Source organism: Chamaea fasciata, unplaced genomic scaffold (assembly GCF_029207755.1).
Source record: "Chamaea fasciata isolate MVZ Bird 193981 ecotype frontalis unplaced genomic scaffold, bChaFas1.0.hap1 SCAF_3, whole genome shotgun sequence".
Lineage (NCBI taxonomy): Eukaryota > Metazoa > Chordata > Aves > Passeriformes > Sylviidae > Chamaea > Chamaea fasciata.
Genome location: NW_027094088.1, coordinates 14,833,915 through 14,854,025, shown reverse-complemented (window position 1 = coordinate 14,854,025; position 20,111 = coordinate 14,833,915). Strand labels below are relative to the sequence as shown.

General features: G+C 38.6%; 1 protein-coding gene across 3 annotated transcripts in view; it reads right to left on the bottom strand.

Annotated features, from left to right (window-relative positions):
• FBXO11 (F-box protein 11) overlaps window positions 1-20,111 on the bottom strand; it is a 69,163-nt gene that overhangs the window by 18,449 nt on the left and 30,603 nt on the right. For 2 of the 3 annotated variants that reach the window (XM_066178101.1, XM_066178103.1), the window contains exons 2-9: window positions 15,973-16,100; window positions 15,774-15,855; window positions 9,983-10,127; window positions 8,602-8,731; window positions 7,530-7,613; window positions 7,309-7,441; window positions 2,096-2,202; window positions 1,893-2,004 (exon numbers count right to left, since the gene is read on the bottom strand). In XM_066178101.1, coding sequence (XP_066034198.1) covers window positions 1,893-2,004; window positions 2,096-2,202; window positions 7,309-7,441; window positions 7,530-7,613; window positions 8,602-8,731; window positions 9,983-10,127; window positions 15,774-15,855; window positions 15,973-16,100 — 921 coding nt within the window. The remainder of the gene's footprint in view (window positions 1-1,892; window positions 2,005-2,095; window positions 2,203-7,308; window positions 7,442-7,529; window positions 7,614-8,601; window positions 8,732-9,982; window positions 10,128-15,773; window positions 15,856-15,972; window positions 16,101-20,111) is intronic. The other variant, XM_066178102.1, reaches the window with a different exon arrangement.

Genomic DNA, 20,111 nt, shown 5'->3' with positions numbered 1-20,111 from the left:
TAACAGAACCTCTAGACTCAGGATCTTGCCGTTTAAACTTTATTTGAAAATATTTCAAAAGATGCTTTGGACTGGCAGCAGGAAGCTCCAGCTTAATTCACTTGCACTTACATAGCTCTTATCTTTACATATGACATACATTAAAAACTTTACATATGACAATGTAGAAATACGCTTTAATGCAACTTGGGCATCTACAGAAAGGGTATCAAGCATGTGCTAGGAAAGAGGTTTTGAATGCCTATGGATCAATACTTCAGAGATGTCAATTATCTGGAAACAGTAAATGCCTTTTCTGGCAGACTACCATTCTTCCTTCCTTTTTACACAAACTCAGTACTTCCTGAGTAGGTAATAGCAAGGCTTGGTAGGATTAAAAAGCCAATAAAAACTTGGTAATCGGTAAGTGATCATAGTATAGCCTACACATAGCCTCCAAAATTGACCAGAAATTTTAATTTTGGAGAAGAGAATCAACAATTCAATACAGTAACCATCCAGAAATCCAGAGTCTTGGAGGGAGCAAAACTTCAAAATTTTCCGAAACGGAAAGTGGTCATGAACAAAATTATTGAAATTTAATTTTCATAAACAACTTTCACAAAAATATGAAGTCATGCAGGTCTTCAAACTACTTTAATAATCAAGCTGAACATGGTCATATCTAATTCCTCTCACTGGTTGTCAGGGTCCCCAGTATTGGTATATGATAAGTTCCAGAACACCTTTTCTTCGTATACTTCCAACTTCCCAGTATTAGCATTAACACTGGGATAACTGGGACACTGGGAGAAGCTTGCTGTCCTTCGCTCCTCTTTTGTCATTTTTAACACCTCCAAGTATTCACTGATGTGTCTCCAATAAAAGAGATGATAATGCAAAGCACAGAAGTGCCTTGACCAAGTGCAATGGTTTATAGCACAAAACCTTCAAGAGAGCACATCTTCCTCTAGAAGGCACACACCAGGAATCCTTCCACCATTCTCATCATAGTTCCCCTGCAGTATTCTTCACAGGCAGTACCAGAAAAATGTCGTTTTTGTCTCTAGTTGGAAGAACTCTTCTTTTTCCTTGCCTTTATGTTGAGCTGAGCAACCTCCATGCACAGTCTGCTGCACAGATCCATCCCCTCTCCCTAGCTGACCTCAGGGAAGTTCATATGGTCATTTCCACGCAAAGACTCACTATCTTAAAGTCTCCTGAACCTTTTCTTTCTGACACTCCACTTCATCTGGCTGTGTTCAAAGATGTCCAACTTGGCATGTCTTTTATCTAGTGATTGCAAACTGTCACGTCTTCCTGCCAGTGACTAAACTGCCATCCAGCCCCTCACTTCCAGACACTGACCCCTTCTTTCCTCAACCTAGACTACCAGTTTTTCCCAATCAGGTGGTATAAATTCCTCATTTTTTCTGATGGTGAAATAAGTCAGTCAACACTTCTGCTGTAGAGCTACTACTCATCCTCCTGAATACATCAAATCATTCCACTTGGAAGTGAGCTGAGCTTAGCAGTTTAATCTCATGACTGTTTAATGCCATTGGTCCCAATGCTGAGTATCCCAACAAACCGAATGAACAAGTCCCATATGTAAACCTTTCAAATGCCCCATCCAGCCAGCTGCAACTATACACCAAACTCAGGTATGTTTATTCAACTGTCACTTCTCAATTTCAAACCAACTGCCCAGAGTCCAAACAGATCCAAACAGAAAACCAAGTACACATTATCACAGAGGCTTTGGACACAAAGAAGTCACTCTAATAGTGATGCTCCAAGGCAATTAAGGCTTGCACACCTGTATTGAATACCTGCATCAAAAAATAAAAATATGCCAATAGTAATCATACTCAATTTTTTGTGTTTCTTCAAACAATAAAAAGCCCACTAACCTGTACAAGTACTTCGAATAATACAGTGATCTATAATTGGACTGCAGTTCACTGTAATCTCTAAGCAGTGGTGTGCATTGTGGTGCTGAGCAGATTTGTCATCAGGGTTGAACTGAAAAGGAAGAAAATAGAAACGTTGTATTTAACTGCTCAGGCATTAAAACAAATTTTTTAAAAGATCTGCTTAAGGATGAGAGTCTTACCCTGATTGTCATATATCCAACATAGGCATCTTCAGAACCCTCCATAAAAACGAAGGTGGAATCTCTAGTGTTTTCTATTATAACTTTATCTGCTACTTTTCCAGGTGCTGCAAAGAAAACAATTAGTAAATCTTAGTTTATGCTGCTGAAAAGAAATCTTCAAAATACTTAGAGAATTCTGTTCAAAGCAACAAAGGAAAACACTATTGTTGGCACATAAATAGTCTTCCGGTCAAAAGGATCTTAAAAAAGGAAGTTGCAATGACAATGAAGAAACTAGTCATTAACTAACACAATCTGGCACCAATTTAGTAATATCTAGTACCGTGAGAAAAGCCTCCTCTTACAAAGCTAGTTTTTGACTACTACGCACAATGAACTGAACGAACAGCTTAAACATGGGTACCAGGCTAGAGGCAGTTTAACTCTGTTCCAAGTACAATTTCTTCTGATATTTCAAACCCTTTTATTAAGGCTAAAAACATACATTCCATCACTGACATGAAATACTATTCACTAATCTGCTCATGACCTACAAGTGATCTCCCCACACTTCTCAAATGTCAGATTCACAGTTTTGAATTGATATCCTCATTATTCTATACGAAAAAAAAATCTTATTGAATTAGTTGAACTATATTACCGGCAGCATGTACAGAAAGTTACAAAGTGGTTCACTTGCAAAATGCCATAATGTGTGATTTGATTTCCAGTGTTACCGGCGAGGCTCTGTTCCATTCTTTACCCTTAATCCAAAGGCAGGTGATGTTTATGCTGGGATGCCATGAGCCAGCAGAGGGAGCACCAGTTAACCTCAGCCACCCACTGGAATAAATTCAATGACGCTCATTCACAAGCAAGATCGTTTTGTCTCATTCAAACCTGCACATTAAACATGCAAGCCAGAAGCAGCCTTCCCTCAACACACGAAATACAAAGGTCAAAGTTTCACGTACTATTGGAGATAACATCTGATAGCATTTTAAACCATTCCCAACTCAACAAAAACATGAGCTGATATTTGCCCTAAATTCTGTGTTTTATTGAAAAGCCTATGCACACGATTCCTCATGAGCAGATCCTTTTCAGTTGTCTGTTGACATCAGTACAGACAAGCAGTATGTCCTGTTCTTTATCACTATGTCAGAAAGATGTCAGTCAGAATGAAGCAACATTTACATTATTATCCAGTTTGTTCTCACTATCTAAAAGCCCAATTTCCGCTTTCATTACTGCAGAACTGCAAATATTTTAAGGTAGTCTGGCTCTCCTCTACACAACTATTCACTTAGTACTAGGTAACAACAAGAAGAGGCTTTGATAAGGAGTTGTGTCATCCTACAAAGCATATTTCTGTGGCTTGGTAACATTTCCATATATTCACCATGGTGCAAATGCAGTGGCATAAAACAATCTGTGTGTTTCAGCACATGAAAAGCAACAGCACCACAGGACTGCAGGTGAACCAAAGTCAGGAAATAAACAGAGCCCTTAGGAGGATACGAGAGCCATAAATCAGTATCAGAACTTTCAGGGTGGCACAGAAAAATCACACTTCACACATTGGATGCTCTGAAACACTATTAAACAGAGATTTGTGGAACTGTTTGCAAAGCACTTGGATCATGTTCTCTATGGACACCTTCCTCTCATCACACGAGTTCCTACACAAGTAGTAACTCTTAAATTGGGATGGTCCCAGAATGCCCATCACAAAACAGGCCAGTTAGGAAGATCACTGCACTTAGATCTCCCTAGGAAAATAATGAACACTTCCTTAAGCATTCGTTTCATTCCAAATCCACCAAAGAAATTCTCTGCAACATTCTACTGAATCTTTGTGAAGTCATCATTCAGAGAAATAACTCTATTTCAGCTTTTGGCTTTGATCGCTTTAGAATAAAGAAACCAGTTGGAATTGGAAATGGAAGAAAAGGGCCACTAATTTTGTAATCAAGCAAAACACAGCTCCCAAGAAGTCAGTTTGCTGGAACCTAAGGGAGTCATGTTCCCCAGGATCAGAATTCATGCTCAGCTTTAGGACCATGGATAGACCATTTAGAAATAACGGAACAGAAACCCTACAGTCAAAAGAAATATAAACTAACTGGATGTTGCCTCAGAATTAATTAATTCCTCATAAGGAATAAAATAATTTCACTTTTCCCTGCGTTAGAAGACAAAAAATCACTACCTTCTGCAGGAACTGTGACCCTGTCCAATTGTACCAAGCAAAAACCAGATACCCTTTTAGATCGTATAATAAACAAGATGTAAACCACAAAGGTCTAAACAAGTCCAAAATAAAGCTTTCAATTCAAAGATGCAGAATGGGTATTTAAAAAAGAACTCAGGCATGTGAAAGTACTCTTGCACTCCAAAGTAAAGAATATCCAATTATAATAGTTTTCTTACCATTTTAGATTTTTCCACCCTTAAAAAGACAATAACCATTCTTATTGGTTTTACTATTTTTTTTCTTGACTGAAGGATCTTTTGATAATCTATTTTCATTTACTTGCACATTATTAAAGTCAAATGGAAAATAAAGGGAAAAAATGAAAGCTGTAGCTCTGAAAACACACATTCAGTGAAGATTCTCATTTTGAGACATGTCTGTACAACTGCTGAAACTCAGCAATTAGTAGATTTTGCATCTTGAGTGAGATGAGCACCCCATGGAAGGCTCCTATTCCTGCAGCAAACACACTCCCCCCTCTCCAACCTTGGAAAACAGAATTCTTTAAAAAAACAAAAATCAAAGGTATTTCTGTCTGCTGAAACAGATGCAACACTTTACAGAACAAGTCCTTCTTGCCTCTTTCTTGGCAATTCAGATATGCCACAGTACTAGTAATACTCCCAAAGCCTTCCTTATGAACCAACTCCTTCCCACAGATTAAAGGGAAGAAATAACCCCAAAGTTAAATAGAATAAAAAACTCAGAACAACAGGCTTTATTCTGTAAGCACATTTTACTTATGTGACCAAGCAGAATCTTCTTCCAAGCTCAAGGTATGTTAAGCTGCCTTTCTAATAATGTGCTTCTTCTGAAGCCAGAAGAATAAACTATTAAAGAAATTTGAGTAGAAATGCAGAGATTTGGTGCTGCCTTAATCCTACCATTCTGAAAAGCATGCCAGACTGAACAGAGAAGAGGTAGTTCTCCAAGACTTAGTGGTTCACTTTAATTTGTTTTCTTTTCCAGTCAAATGAAAATTGACTCTCTCTACAATGGTACTCACCATTCAGTGGAGAAAGTCTGAGGAAGTGAAGTCAGCAATGCCAAAAACTGAAATATAAATACATCTAGCATGGCTGGATTCCTCTTGGAGGTTTTGTTCCGCAAGATAGCTATTTTGTTACAAAAATACAAAATAAAGATCCCTGGCTTTCAAAGGACTGTACTTAAGATAACTGTTTTTCTGAATAACTTAGTTTAATTCCAGAGGAAGGGAAAGCAGATGGCTTTTCAAAACTTAAAGCAGAGAACACGCAGAAGTTTACCCAAATATCAAAGATATCACTTCAAGTGTCATGAAGTGACTGTGAAATTTTGTATCTTAGGACAGTGCTGATTCAGTTTCTCTGGATTTTAAACACTTCATGAATATGACCTGCCCTATTTGTACTGTGATCCTCTCTTCTGTGAAACAGAAGCCAGGGGATATTTATCTGCGGCCACATCTCCATTAGCAAGCACTGCAGCCTAACACAGGAGTGGTACCACAGAGGGAACCAGTGCTGAGGATCAGCCACCCCCAGCACACACTGCAGAACAGGGAGGGGAGGAGCGACTGGCTTTGCACTAGTCCTCACCAGGTCTCTCTGACTGAACATACACTGGCTACTGAAGGGCAGTAAGAGTATTCCAGGAACACATCTCTTAAATAAATCTCATCCAAAAGGAATCCAGTTTGTGCTCCAAAACACAGACCAAAGCACTGTAAGTGGGCATGTTCAGAATGTTAGCTCCAAAAATGTAGTCACAAACCGACAAACTCACATACTAACACAGCCACATCTTGCAGATCTGCAGGGACAATTTTTCAGAATAACACTGGAAGAATCTGACTGCATTGCTCAAAATTATTCTCCCTGCCAAGGCTGCAAAACCCAGGCAAGAAGTGCCAGAACAGTCTCACTCAAGAACAAAACAGTTGGTATGGAGAAGAAATAAATACCCAAAAAGAGAGATTTTGTATATGTTTAGAGAGAAAAAAGAGAGATAACTTATATGTTGTTTGGCAAGAGCGATTTTGCAAAACAAAGAGCACATACATATGAAATGCACCCAGCAAAACAAACACTCCCCCCCCCACCCCCACCCCTTACAAACAAACAAAAAAACCCAAACCCACCACCCTCAATAAAACCCATAACCAGTAAACCCAACCAACCCAGAGAGATAGCTTCTCACAAAACACAAACAGCAGGTAATTTACTTCTGGATCACCACAGGAGCAAGAGGTCTGAGACCCCTAAATCAAAATCTCTACCAGAGAGTAATATAGTGTGAATTCCTACCAGTTATCATGCTACTGGGAATTAGCATGCTCCTAGTAGTGACAGGAAAAGCAAGCAGTTCCACAAGTACCACAGTCTGTAGCCTGGTATATTATATTAACTTCCTAAACCTTTCCCATTCTCTGAGTCTAATTTCCTTCTCCATAAAGGTTTCTGTTCAGAGGAAGAGTTGGCAGAGAACAGAGGAAGAACCTCCAGTCTCAGAATCTTTCTGCTGGATGCTCTCATTTCCTTCCTCAAGATGGAATTATGATACTGAAGAAAATGGGACAGATACTAATTTGGGCTTGTTCCCACTGCTGGTTTCTACTCTAGAGATGGCTTTTACATATACATATACATACACATATACATACATACATACATACATATATATATGCGTATATATGAACGTAAAAATTTCAACTGCTCTCCTATAACTGAAAAAGCTTTCGGAAAAATTCCATTTTTTTCCTAACAAAATAAAAAGATAAGTTATTCCAAGAACTAGCAGGCAGACAACAGCACTTCAGTCTGAAGCATCAGCTACTTTTGAGTTAGTGACACTTGTACAAAAAACACGTACTTGCTAGGCAGATGAAGAAAGATGGGCATTTAATACTGGATATTTAATACACCTGAGTATCATGGTAATTAAGGTGGTAATTAACACAAGTTTGAGACAGTGATGCTCCCAGTTCACATACCTGCACCAATCATGGTGATTGGAGATTCTATATATATCCATTCATCAGTATATATACCAGAGTGAACAAAGATAAGTCCATCAAAATGAGCTTCTTGAACTCCACCAAGAGCATCTTCAATGGTATCATAATACTAGAAAAAAGGGAACAAATTTAGAGTAATGTCCATTTCCATTTATACAGATACATAAATATTTTTAAAAACTGCTTTAGAAACATACCAACATATTTTCTCTTCCTTTGTATCTTGCAGGATTACTGTAGAAGTGTTCGGCAAAACCTGGCTTTACATGTGCTCCTTTGTACTGAAACAAGGAAGAGAGCTTGTGATAAGCCTGCAGACAGGTGGGTCTGAATGCACTGGCAGATCTACTAATTCCCTAATTAACAAGCCATTTGCTGATACCAGTTTGTCTCAGGAAGGATCATATACTGATCTCCCACTCCAGGCACACAGTTTGAAATGGCAACACCAAAAAACGTCTGAGCCTAAGGGAGTGATCAACTAAGCCATGAGTCCAACTACTCGCACAGCCATAAGCCTTGAACCTGACTGAAAAGCTTCATACACCTGAATCATACCACAAGAGCTGTCCTTACTTCCATCTCCTGATTCTCCAGCAGTTTGCCACAAAAACTGCATTTATATGGTGAGGAAAAGAGAGTCCCATACCTTCACCAGTGACTGAATACTAAACAAAGAAACCAAATCAAGCATTTGTCCTCAATGCACTTTGGAAATTCATTAACCAGCAACACATGGTCTATTTCCCTTGTTTTCCTAGTATCATGCCCAGGCATTTGTTCAATACCTTTGAAAGTTCGGACTGGAAGTGCAATCACATTCCTTAAAGAAGATTTGTTTACCTCCAGTCAGGCCAGCTGTAAATCACAGTTTAGCCCAAGTGATATTACCAATACATGCTTGGTTCACCAGAGGAAGATGGACACATATCTGATAACCAGCACACACACTGGTTTAGTAAGATATGACAACAGCATCTTTAACACTGTGAGTCTCAGACCATGACAGTCTTGAACACAAAATTTCAGTGATGCAAAACCCAACACAGAAGAGCTGGATACTCAAGGACTTCACTTTATCATGTGCTGTCTCCCTAAAGCGTGCCTCAAAACAGGAAATAACTTCTGAATTCCCCCTACCGCACAACACCACAAGGATCTCAAAGTCTAAACCCAAGAAAATTACTGTTGTTGGCCACATTTCAGAAGTTGGTGTTTTTACTTTTATAAATACCCATACATTTGAATATAAATGAATAAAACTGTTACCAGCTGCTGGAAGCTTTCTTTCCAGGGATTTGGATGTTCATACTCTTCTGGATTAATCTGATAAAATTTACCAGGTTCAGGATGCATCATTGGACGAGTGTACTCAAATACTTCCATATACAATCTTTTCCTGAGCAGAAGAGAAAATTAATGCGCTTTTGATTACTCATCCAATTAAATATAAAACCAAGTGCTAAAACCTGGGGACCTTTTGAACAGAATTTGCCAGTGACAGTGAATCCAACCAAGATCAGTACCTATCACTTAAAACCAATTTTTTCCTGCACTGACTTGTGTTTTTCTGACAAAAATTTTTATGTGCTTTACAATCCAAGAGAAAAAGTTCTCAACATGCCATTTTTATGAAGAAACTTAAGCAGTTACACTATTTGTGAATCAAACTGTGCATTAATTACAGCATTGCTTTAACACTTACAAAAGCCAGTAGGACAAATACAACAAAACTTAAGACCAAGCATGCCACTACCTCTTCCTCACCTTGCCAAAAAAAGACTGAGAAATGCATTCACTGAGAACAAGTGATGCACTGTATTCCAAAAAGAGTTCATCAGTGAACAAATTACAGTGGTTTAAAAAGAAGAAAACGGCACACAGCAGTCGGATTCTTTTCATTAGTGCCAGAATGCAAATAATTGCAGGGTCTGAGCCTGCTGATATTAAGCCCAGACTTACAGGATGCCAATGAATCACAGAAGTTGTCATTCATCTGACAAGGCATCTCCAAAGCTGTCTTTAGGACAGAAAAAAAAGGGGTAGTTCTGTGATGCTATTTTATTATTTTTCTTTTAATCTTAATCTTTACTTTTAAAACAAAGCAGCTTAAGAAACATGTTTGCTTTCCCTCACAAAAAATTACAAATTTAGTTCCCATTTATTCAAACTCTCAGTAACCCAGGAGGAGAGCAGACTCATACAGGGAAAACAGCCCAAGCATCCAACCATTAAACAAAACAAACAAAAATCAAACCAAACAAAAACCCCATATAAGTAACACAAGACAAAGCTTGCATCTAAGTTGAAGAAATGTTTTGATCCTTCTGTGTGAATTAACGGCAATCCCCATAGTAGCCTAAAAAAAAAGTTAAAGGGGGAAGAAGGAATGGCAACTGAAGGAATTGATTTTTTTAAAACAGGCATTGTTTAACTAGTATCTACACTACTAGAGAACCAAGTTTTACTATTTAATACATATAATCAGATATTCACAAATAATAAATAATGTTTAACTAAACCAAACAACAAAATACAACTGGTTTCCTTCAACTAACTGTAACCAGCATTTCAATTTTTCTATTGTAGCGGTATCTTGAGCAGCACATCTAGTATTTCCTAAGATAATGAGGAATAGCTTTACACTTACCACAAAATTGGATCATTAGCCAGCTCACTGAAGCGTTTACACACACAAGCTGCTCTACAGAGATCCTGCTCCAGCAGGTAGGAGAAAATCTTTAGAACCACTTCATCTGGCAGCTTCTCCTGAAGATATTGTTCTGCAGGTGCTGCTATTAAACAGTTATCAATACAAGGTTATTGACATATTTAGTGAGCTCAAATTCTGACTGCAAAAGATTACCAACTTGTCACTTCAAAGATTCCCATTTAAAAATGGCGATTATCTCAAGGCAGCCTTTTTCTAAAGCTTGTTTCTTCTAAAACCAAAGGCAAAAAATCCAACAGAAGTTACAGACTTCAAGTCCTCTTACCAAACTTCTTAGTTCACCTTTCTTATTGGAAGAATCATTCTGCAAACAAGTGCAGATGTTACACAGGCTACTGTGCATGTTCCAGAAATGCAGGCTTGTCACTGCTATTAGCTTCATTGTGGTTCAATTAACCCACATTATCCATACAATAATAATAATGCAGTCCCAAAGCCAAAATGTCTGCAAAAGTTTTCAAACACAAAAGAATTTAATCAGAAGTAGTCACTGTTTGGAAAAACCACTAGGAAGACTTCCTTGTTCTCCCACAACGAACACATGAGGGAAAGAGAGACATCTGGGATGTAGGAAACTAACAGCCATCAATAATTCCCAAGTTTCCTCCTTCCACTTACTCCCATTTATGTTCTTCCTTTTAAAATGAAAAATCTAAACCAGAAGAAGTATTAGTCTTTCCAGATGCATTTCTTTAGAGAGGCTGGAGAAAGTTGTATTCCCACATCTTTGTGTGGAGGACAGGAGTGCACTTTGTTAAACCCCTGCTCATGGGCACACAGACACTCCACATACTACAGTTCCTTTGAGAAAACCCTGCCTGCAGTTTGTGTTCTCAACAGATCCTCCTGGGGCAGGAATCCTCAAAGCAGGTGAGTTTTCCTTGCAAAGGTCACTTGTTTGGCTAATGGCTTCAGGATCCTTTTTATGATCCTAAAGGCACAACCACACAGAGCAGCTACTGAAGTTTAGAGGATTTGTATGCAAGGCATTCAGAGTTTGTGCCTGCTGAATTCAGAGCACAATTACATCTATGTAATGGCCATCACATTATTTTTTCTTAGAACACCTGAGCCTAAGGAGCAACAGGATTGTCATTTTGGCGACTACAAGAAGCCTACTGAAGTGACCTTAAGAAACACGACCTAGTAAATATGAGAGAATAACTTTCTGAAAAATAGTATCCATGCAAGACATCACATATAAACAAAACAAACAAACTGCCCCAGGATTCCCCCGATTAAGGCAGCACAAAGAAATGTGTTATTTCTATCTGTAAGATGGAGAAAACAGGAACTGCAAGCACCAAACTGTGACTTTCTTTCCCCGCTTAAACTGGGGTTTGCAGTGTCATGCTTACATCTCTGATCAGACTAGGTAGCAGAAATTCTGAAATACTCCTGAGATTGCAGCACCTTCCCTGAACGTGTTCCTTGTTGTGCCATTGTATGAATGTCCCCTTAGTGATTCCAGGATACCAATTTCATCTCAGATGCCAGAGGGGTATTTATGCTGTTCACAGCTGCTCACAGCAGTATCACAGTTTACAGCCACAAACTACAGGTACATGACACTTCCACCCAACAAAAATCTATGCTGTGCCAAAATGTTAATTACCAGCATTCCACATGCTCACAGCTATTTGCTCCCACAGTATCCTATCCTCCTCCAGAGTTTTTTTTTATGATCAGCTCCTTGCTGTAGTCCATAGCAAGCTACAGAATTGCTAGCATGGGACACAAGGGAAGAAACAGGAATGAATGCCCAGAAGCTGGCCAAGACAGTTCTCTTCTGCAACAGCATTATTAATGCAGATTACAAAATTAATTTTATTCAAGAAAAAACAAACCAAAACCTTATGAGCTAGGCTGAGGCCAGTAAGTTGGTAAAACTTAGGAAATGCAAGTGGTTTGGAAAGGCCTTCTGCTCAAGAGATACTTGGGGAGCCTGAAGAGCTTAACAGCAGCCTGTAAGGGGAACATGGCTGGGCATCACCAAAGAATGTTACATGCACTATCAATGCTGGTTTTAAAAAAGGTGTTTTTCCACTGGAGATATAAACGGTCCTCCCAGTGTCAGACAGGCAGGAGGAGTTCGTTCTACAGTCCTAATTACTCTTGAAATGCATCACAGGATAACTGGACATTGCTTCTCAATTAATCTTTTTCTGGTAGCTTTCCAGTTAGATGTAGTCTTCTACTGCCTTACTGAAAGCCAAAATGTTATACTGCAGATGCAAAATAGTAAATCCTCCCAAGTTTTCCATAACCTGCCTTCTCCTTTTGACACACAAATCCCTGAGGCATACAATTTAAGCAGTTACTTCCATAAACAACCTGCAGTTTTTTTCTTCCTTTATCTATGTTAGGACCTTGAATAATTTTTTATTGAATGGGGAAGCTCACTAACATAGTGCCTTCCCAGTGTTCCAAAGTTCATACTCCTATTTTCCTCCCTAGGCTCGATTTCAAAATTAAAATTGAAATCCAAATGTGTTTCCTTACTGCAGGGGACAAGGACCGACTTTGAGAAAGAGTCAAAACACTCGAAATAAAAATAATAATAAAAATTTAAAAGCCTCAATTAACCTACTTGCCCCTGCAAATTTTCAAGTTGCATTTCCTTGGAAACTTAGGCACTGCTTTCAAAATGAAGACGATGATTTTACCGGTATTTGCTATCCTCACTCAGCTTTATTCAAATTCCTGTAAAAGTGAGCAATTTAATTTAAATTGCCCTTCTGCTCAATTAAGCAGGGGTTGATTTAAGATTTCTCCACCTCAAATCACTGATACAGTGATTACCAGGTGAAATTCTCCAGTATAATTTGAAAAAGCTAATTTGCTTCTTAATGTGAAGACTTCTCTGTATCCAAGAGAGACCTACATGCTTTTGTTCTATAAAACCACACTTCACATCTTGGATATCTTTTAGTAATGTGTCAAAGCAAGGATGTAATCAATGTGTTCTTCCTCTCAGTTTACAAAAATGAGCCAAAACAGTTTTAAAAGGCTTGTCTGGCCACCAAATCAGAAGCATTTAGATGCTCCTACTCCTGAAAGTTTCGTGCCTATTGATGAGGTGAAGGTAAAGTACAAAATGCATACTCATATTAAAAGAAACCAAACCAGTTTTCCAAATAAGCATCAAAACCAGGTAAGAATACAAATAAAGTGCAAGAGGTCATCACCAATCTTTATCTTTGCCCTAATGTAAGTTGACAGTTAAACTATTTATGATTTGGTAAGCATTAACACACTGCATATCTGAAAGTTAGAAACACTAGTTAGCTAGTTTTGTCATTCAGTTTCCACAGGATATGCATGAAGCTAACTCAGTTTCAGTTTTGATCATTTAGCTGATAGGGACTAGCAAAGTAATATCATGACAAAGAGCAGGGAAAGCTGCCTGAAAGTGAATTCCCTTCTTTGCACAAAGACCAAGAATGCCACCCCAAGAATACAAAACTATAAATTATGTCTTATATGGTTGCCTTTTTTGTCCATTTCAGAGGAGAAGATGAAGACAAATAGCTTTAGCTCCATAAAGACATATTTAGTAAAAATCTTTTCTTGTTAAGAAGCAGAAATATGGCAGAAACACTGCATGTATTGTTCTTGGGAAAGTATCTTAGGAAATCAATAGAAAAGGAAAAAATCAATTTAAAAAGTCAGTAACTTCTGTAAAACTTATGCATGTTCCTACTGTACAGAACAATCAGTGAGTGAGCCAGTAACCTCAAGTCTCAGTATGTACTGCAAATCCATAGTTCAGTGAAAAGATAAATTTAAAATAGCAACACTCACAGCAGAACTAACCCAGAAATTTGTGTTAAAACACGTTTTTCCAACTCCTGGCTCCACTCTAGTCAGAAACTCTAGTTGACTGGCATTTCTCCTTTCAACTCTGTTGAGTTTTCCTCCACTCAGTCTGTACAACAAGGAATGGTTTTCCACCAAGAAATTTTCCTGTACTTCCAGTCCCATGCCTTCATTTCATCCACAGTTCTAAAATAAACACCTGTACAGCCCAGATGACAATACACAGTCACCACTCATGACAATCCAAAAAGGCTCACACTCACAACTCAGTTACAATAGCTATCATTACCTATGCAAACCAAAAACATGAGGCAAAGGGGACTGTGTGTTAAGATAAATTTCACCAGAATCAATATTCTTACAAATTTAGAGGAAACTCTTAGAAACTCAACAGGGAGAATAAAAAATAACCACCACCCATACTGGGAAAGAGATTAATAGAAAATGCTTTGAGAAGGACACTCCCTTCCTATACTGCAACTGGTTTGAACACCATCTTAAAAGTAAAATTGTAAAATGACTGTTTACAATTCCTCTGTTAATTCCATGCTGGAGAAGCCTCCACAAACCCCATACTTTCCCCACATGAGCTCAATAATCTTACAAATGGAATGCACAGTGAAAGCATGGAGAATACTTCTGGAAATCAGTGCCATTCACGTCGGAAAGTTACAGACTTTTACTAAAGAAAGGAGGAGAGTAAAAGCACAATGACGAACACAGCAAGAAAGTGAATGAAATGGAAGAAAAACTACGAACTGTCAAGAGAAACAGAGTCTGTGACAATGCAAGTCTGCACAAGGCTCCAGAGAGCCAGTCAGGAAATGAATCAATGCAAAATGACACCGGTTTATGTCCAATTGGTTCTGGCTATTTCAACAACATAAATCTGAAGTCAAGAGGTTCTTAAACAGCTGCTGAAATGAAGTGTTGATCAATGAGGGGGAGAATAAAACAAAGATGGGGAAAGACAGAGCACTCAAAAGACAACATGTGCTATAGAGAAAATGAGAAGTCAGAAAGAGCAGACCTCAACAGAAGCAATGAAAACAGACCCGAAGCCCTGTGCCAGCTCAGTTTAATTCACAATATTAAGAGGGATGTAGACAAAAAAAGACAGAATCAAGAAAAGCAGGAGAAACCACATTAATGGTAGCTGGCAAGCATTGGTGTTGATTTTCCAGGCAAAAGCTACAGCAGATTTCCTGGAACTGAAGAGTGTGTCAGGAGACTAAAAAGAATAGAAGCAGAGAGATTGAAAAACTACACAGAAAACAGAATGAGCAGGGGGTGTGTGCCTGTATATACCTACAAAGTGTGTGCACACAAATAAAATACACACACAATAGTTATATACCCACGTACTGCATGTGTGTTTATTGTACAATGTACATTTACTGTAGATGTGTGCAAAAATCTATGTACATTATGTATGCACGTATCTGGTTTTTTATTTACAAACACACCAAGTCTCTCCCTTTCTCCACAATGAAGTGCTATGATGACATAACCAAACTACCCCTAAAAATGCAATTGAACAATGCCATCAATGTGAGAAATGGTAATAAAGCATTGCAGTATTATTGCTCTTAACAGTAGCTTAGATACAACTACACAGCACTATGAGAATAAAAAACAACCAAAACATGCCTGCAGTGAAGCAGACAGAACAAAGGATCAGATTTCAAAAATGCTGATTAAAATCATGCTACCAAATTTGAAATTCAGAACAAGCTTGTAGTTTTGCTTGGGCATTTTTTTCCCACTACTGTTTCTTAGTTGGAAAACACACAGAAAAACAGTTTGGGTACAATGTGTGTGGGAGAATGTGTGATATTAAAAGGTCTCTACTCCTTCTCCCTCATCCCCTTTTTTGTACAAAACTTATTACCTGATAAATCCTGCGATTTCCCAGATACTCTAGCACGTTTTGCTCGGTGACCAAAGTTTTCAGTAGCTGAAGTAGAGGCACCCTTTAGTGAAATAAATAAGAATTAGTTCAGTCATTAGACAACGTAAGAAAGATACTAGCTAGTTTCATATTCTTGAAACAGTAAAATTTCCTTTACAATTAAAACCAAAGAAGTTACCTCCATACTGCTCTTTGTAGGGCAAGCTGTTCTTTTAGGTAGAAGAGTTTTTCTGCGAAGTTGGTATGGGCTGTTTTGTGCACCAGGACCTGATTCTTCTGCAACCATATCTGCAGGTACATCATCATCTGCAAACAAAAAAAGAAATTAGGTAACTGGAATCGTAGTTTTCCTTTATACCAGGAAAATACTACAGAAATTTTCAGGTAAGTACATAGTCAGAAGGGTGGGGAGGAAGTGCTAGAGAACAGAAAACTTCTAGTAAAAAAAAAAAAAAAGTCAGAATATCACAGCATATGAATCAAAGTTCCTTCATCCTACCTTCTCCATGCATACACAGCAGCTATACCAAAAGCAGCTTAAGAAAAGCCCAACAATCAAAACCCTAGGCTTTTGGTTTCCCTGCAAGCATTTGATTCACTATGCTAATTCACTCACCTCATTACTTCAAATTTTCTACCTAACACTATCAGCAGAATGAGGAACATGGAAGTGTCAATTATGAACTAAATGTTATCAAAAAATCCTTTAGTAAACATAGCACTTAGTATGAAGCTCAAGACTGAGTTTTCCTCAAATATTTTGGGAATAGCTCAGGCCAGCACACCAAACCTTCTATAAAACGGAGGTAGCTTTAAATACATACATTCTCTTCATCTAAATTACACTTTAAAAAGTAAGAGCATTATTTTCTCCCTGCCCTTTAAGAAGGAAGTGCAGAAAGTGTCATGAGTATAATTTTAAAGGTTTTGATTCATTAGTTTCAATATTCCCTATTCTTATATTTATGGAAAATACTCGAAACAAGCAAGAAATAATTACTCATCGCTGCACACCCTATAACTAACACTACCTTATAAAGCTGCAAGAATTTTAAAAAGGCCAGAACAAAAAGCATCTAGAAAATCAACTAAAACCAACTCCACTTAAGAAAAAAGTATACTTTCTGCAGATGCTTAACTGTGAAAAAATAATTTTGCATTTCCTTATCATTTTAATTGCCTTTTTCTTCTTAAACTGGGCAAAATGTGGTGTGAAAATAATAGCCATAAAAGCAATGCCACAAAGCCAGCAGTTTTCCTGAATATATCAGGTTGAAGAGAATAATTTAAAATAATAATAATAAAAAAAACCCAAAAAACCACAAAAAGAACCCAATATGCCACCAATAAGAGTCCCCTATTCTTCCAATACTACAGTAGTCTGTTTAAAACACAAAGCAATGCAATTCTTAAGAAACTCACTTTCATTTCAAAATCTTAATCTCATGATTTTCCTAGGAGTTTCTGGTGTGGGGTATTTTGACGTTACAAAACATTGCGCTTCTACTGGATTATATATACCATGCAGCCTGAGCTGCTGCATCAGTGAAAAAAAACCCCAAAACCCCAAACTATTTTTCCCCTACCTTAGCAGATATGTATAAATGGCAACCTCGTCATGTACCATTAGAGATCACAACACTGCCACAGCATCCAAAGAGAGGACAGAAGCCGGTGCAAAGATGAAGTTCACTGCTGATGTGCACGCCTTCACACAGGCTCCTCAGAGCAACAGAGGAGAGCTTCACCAGTACACTAATCCACCTGAAAATTAACCTGCAAGTACCTCCATGATCAGCCTTCAGCCAGTCCAGCAGCTGGTCCAGCTCAGCACAGCCACAGGACCATATGACTGGGAAGAACCACCAACAGCACAGGTTTTTAAGGACAGCAGTGAACCATGAAATTTCTATCAAGACCCACCACTTCCTACAAGAGGGCCACCTCTGAAACTTCAGCTGGCTCACACTCCCTGTCTGCTGCTTCCCAGGCACACCTTGCATCTGACACTTCACTACCTAGGAAGGGTAAGTATCTATGAATTATGCAAAAAGCCTAAAGGACACAGATAGATGAACTGTAGTGAATTCTCCTGTGAAGGCGCGTCTGGCCCAGCATGGGGATTGCTGCCTGTGGAAGGTCAGTGCAGAGCAGACTCCATGCATACTCATGGTTCAGTCACTTGCTTTTACCCGTTTCTTTGCATGTCTGATCGAAAACACCCTCTCAATTTTAACAAGGTAGGCAGAAGACAGAAGCTGCTACAGGACAGCTCCCAGCCTTCTCTGGCACACCAGAGCAGAAAAGCAGCCGTGGGTGTGAAGCAGGCCCTGCCAGGAGGAATTCAGGCACCACCACCAGCCCCAAGGCTTCTCACAGCAAAACACCCAAAACACTCAGACACTGCAGCAGGCATAGATTTTGCAGCCCTGGTTTCTATTTTAGATTTGATACAGTAACTATGATTACTGTTGCTAATATCCCCCCTGGGGACTTGGAGCAGGGCGTCTCAAACCCCACATGCTCCCCTATTTTGCATTGGAGACACAAGATGACTGTCAGAACAGCTGGGTTTTTCCCCGTTCTGGATGGTCAGTACAACAGTTCAAAACTGCCCCATGAAACACAGCACAGCATAATAAGCAATGATAACGGGAAAAAAAAAAATAGAAAGCGAAGAAGAGAATTTTGATCTCTCAGTAGGTGATGGAAAGGGCACAGATAAACCCCATCAGGTCTTCAGAAGAACTCCCATGAAGGCCACAAAACAGAGAACATAATACTGCTGGAAAGAGACAGCAGAAGCCTGTGGGGTAAAATGGAAGGAAAGGTCAGTCTGGCTGAAACACTGAAAGACTGGCTAAGCAGGAGAGAAATATATTCATTTTTTTGCGGTGTGTTTAGGAAAATGGCCGGAGTCCCACTAAAAGATCGCTTTTCTAGCACAGATGACATCAAGGGATATGCACACACTCACAGCAGGTATAAGAAGAATTAAAATCTTCTGTTTTCTATCTGAACACCAAGGAAGACAAGGGAAGGGTACCATGATGTCTTTCACCAGCAGTTTTCGCCACACTTCTGAGGGGCTTCTGCACAGATTTCTGGCACCTCAGGAATAACAACCGATCCTATTTTTCCAGATGCAGCCTGTGTAGTTACTGCCAAGTGAAACAGTACCAGGAAACCTGAAGGTCTTGAGCGACCTCTTAGAGCAGGAGCCCTGGTGCTTGGTTTTAGCCTTCCAGATGCTCCCTGGAAGCCATGAACAGACTAAGGCAACTGCACTGGGAGCCTTCAGAGAGACGCTGCTCACAAAGCAATACCTCTTCAACACTGCACATTGCCCTTCCCTGAGCAAGAAGACTCAAACCAGACACCAAGGGCCTATTTTGAAAATCCTTCCCTAAAAATCACTTCAACGTAACACCCGCTTTAGAGCAGAAATATCTGTTTTAAAACACAGAAGCTCAGTGCCTCCAAAATATTTTTGAAAAACTCTATTTTAAAGTGTAAGAGTATCAGGCAGTAACATACATAAAAAGCATTATAATCACATTTGTTGATGATAGAAGCATAAAAGTCAATAAACAAATTTGGAAGAGTGTGTGTGTAATATTAATATCATCATACAAACACCTGCTGAAATGACTGCCAGATGCTGTCACAATTTTAACCAAGTTAATATGTTTGCAGTTTTTAAGAGATTAAATTAAGCTGAGTCTGCTCTCAAAGAAAAATATTTACCTGAATATTTTACACCAATTATATCACACAGTAAGATAAAATAATTTCAAATAAAGTTATGTTTACTGAACTTTGTGACACTGACAGGTCAAAACCTAAATTTAAATTTAAAATTATCTCATCTAATAGTTTAAAATTACTCACGAACCTGAACGGTAACACTATAAGCTTGAAGACCCACAAAGACTGAAAAGGACAAATTCTTCCACGAGGAAAAGAAGAAGAAAAATCTGCCATTCTGGCAACTGTTGTCAAGAGTGCCCTGTACTTCCACAGATGCTGTGGAAGTGAGTACATTAAAATAAAGAAAAAATAAAATTATACAATTGACTTGTTTCATGAAGACATAGGTTACCAAAAAGTGACAGAGTGCTGTCAATTGCTATTTACCAAAAAATATACACATCTAGGTCACTACTAGAGAAAATTTATCATGTCCACAACATCTTTTCCAAAACATGTGCACATGGTTTCATTTCTACCTTCTTTGTGATCAGATAATATTTCCAAAAAGCATCATAAATATAAATAACAGCTGTAAGGTTGATAAATCCTTTAAAATAAAAAAAA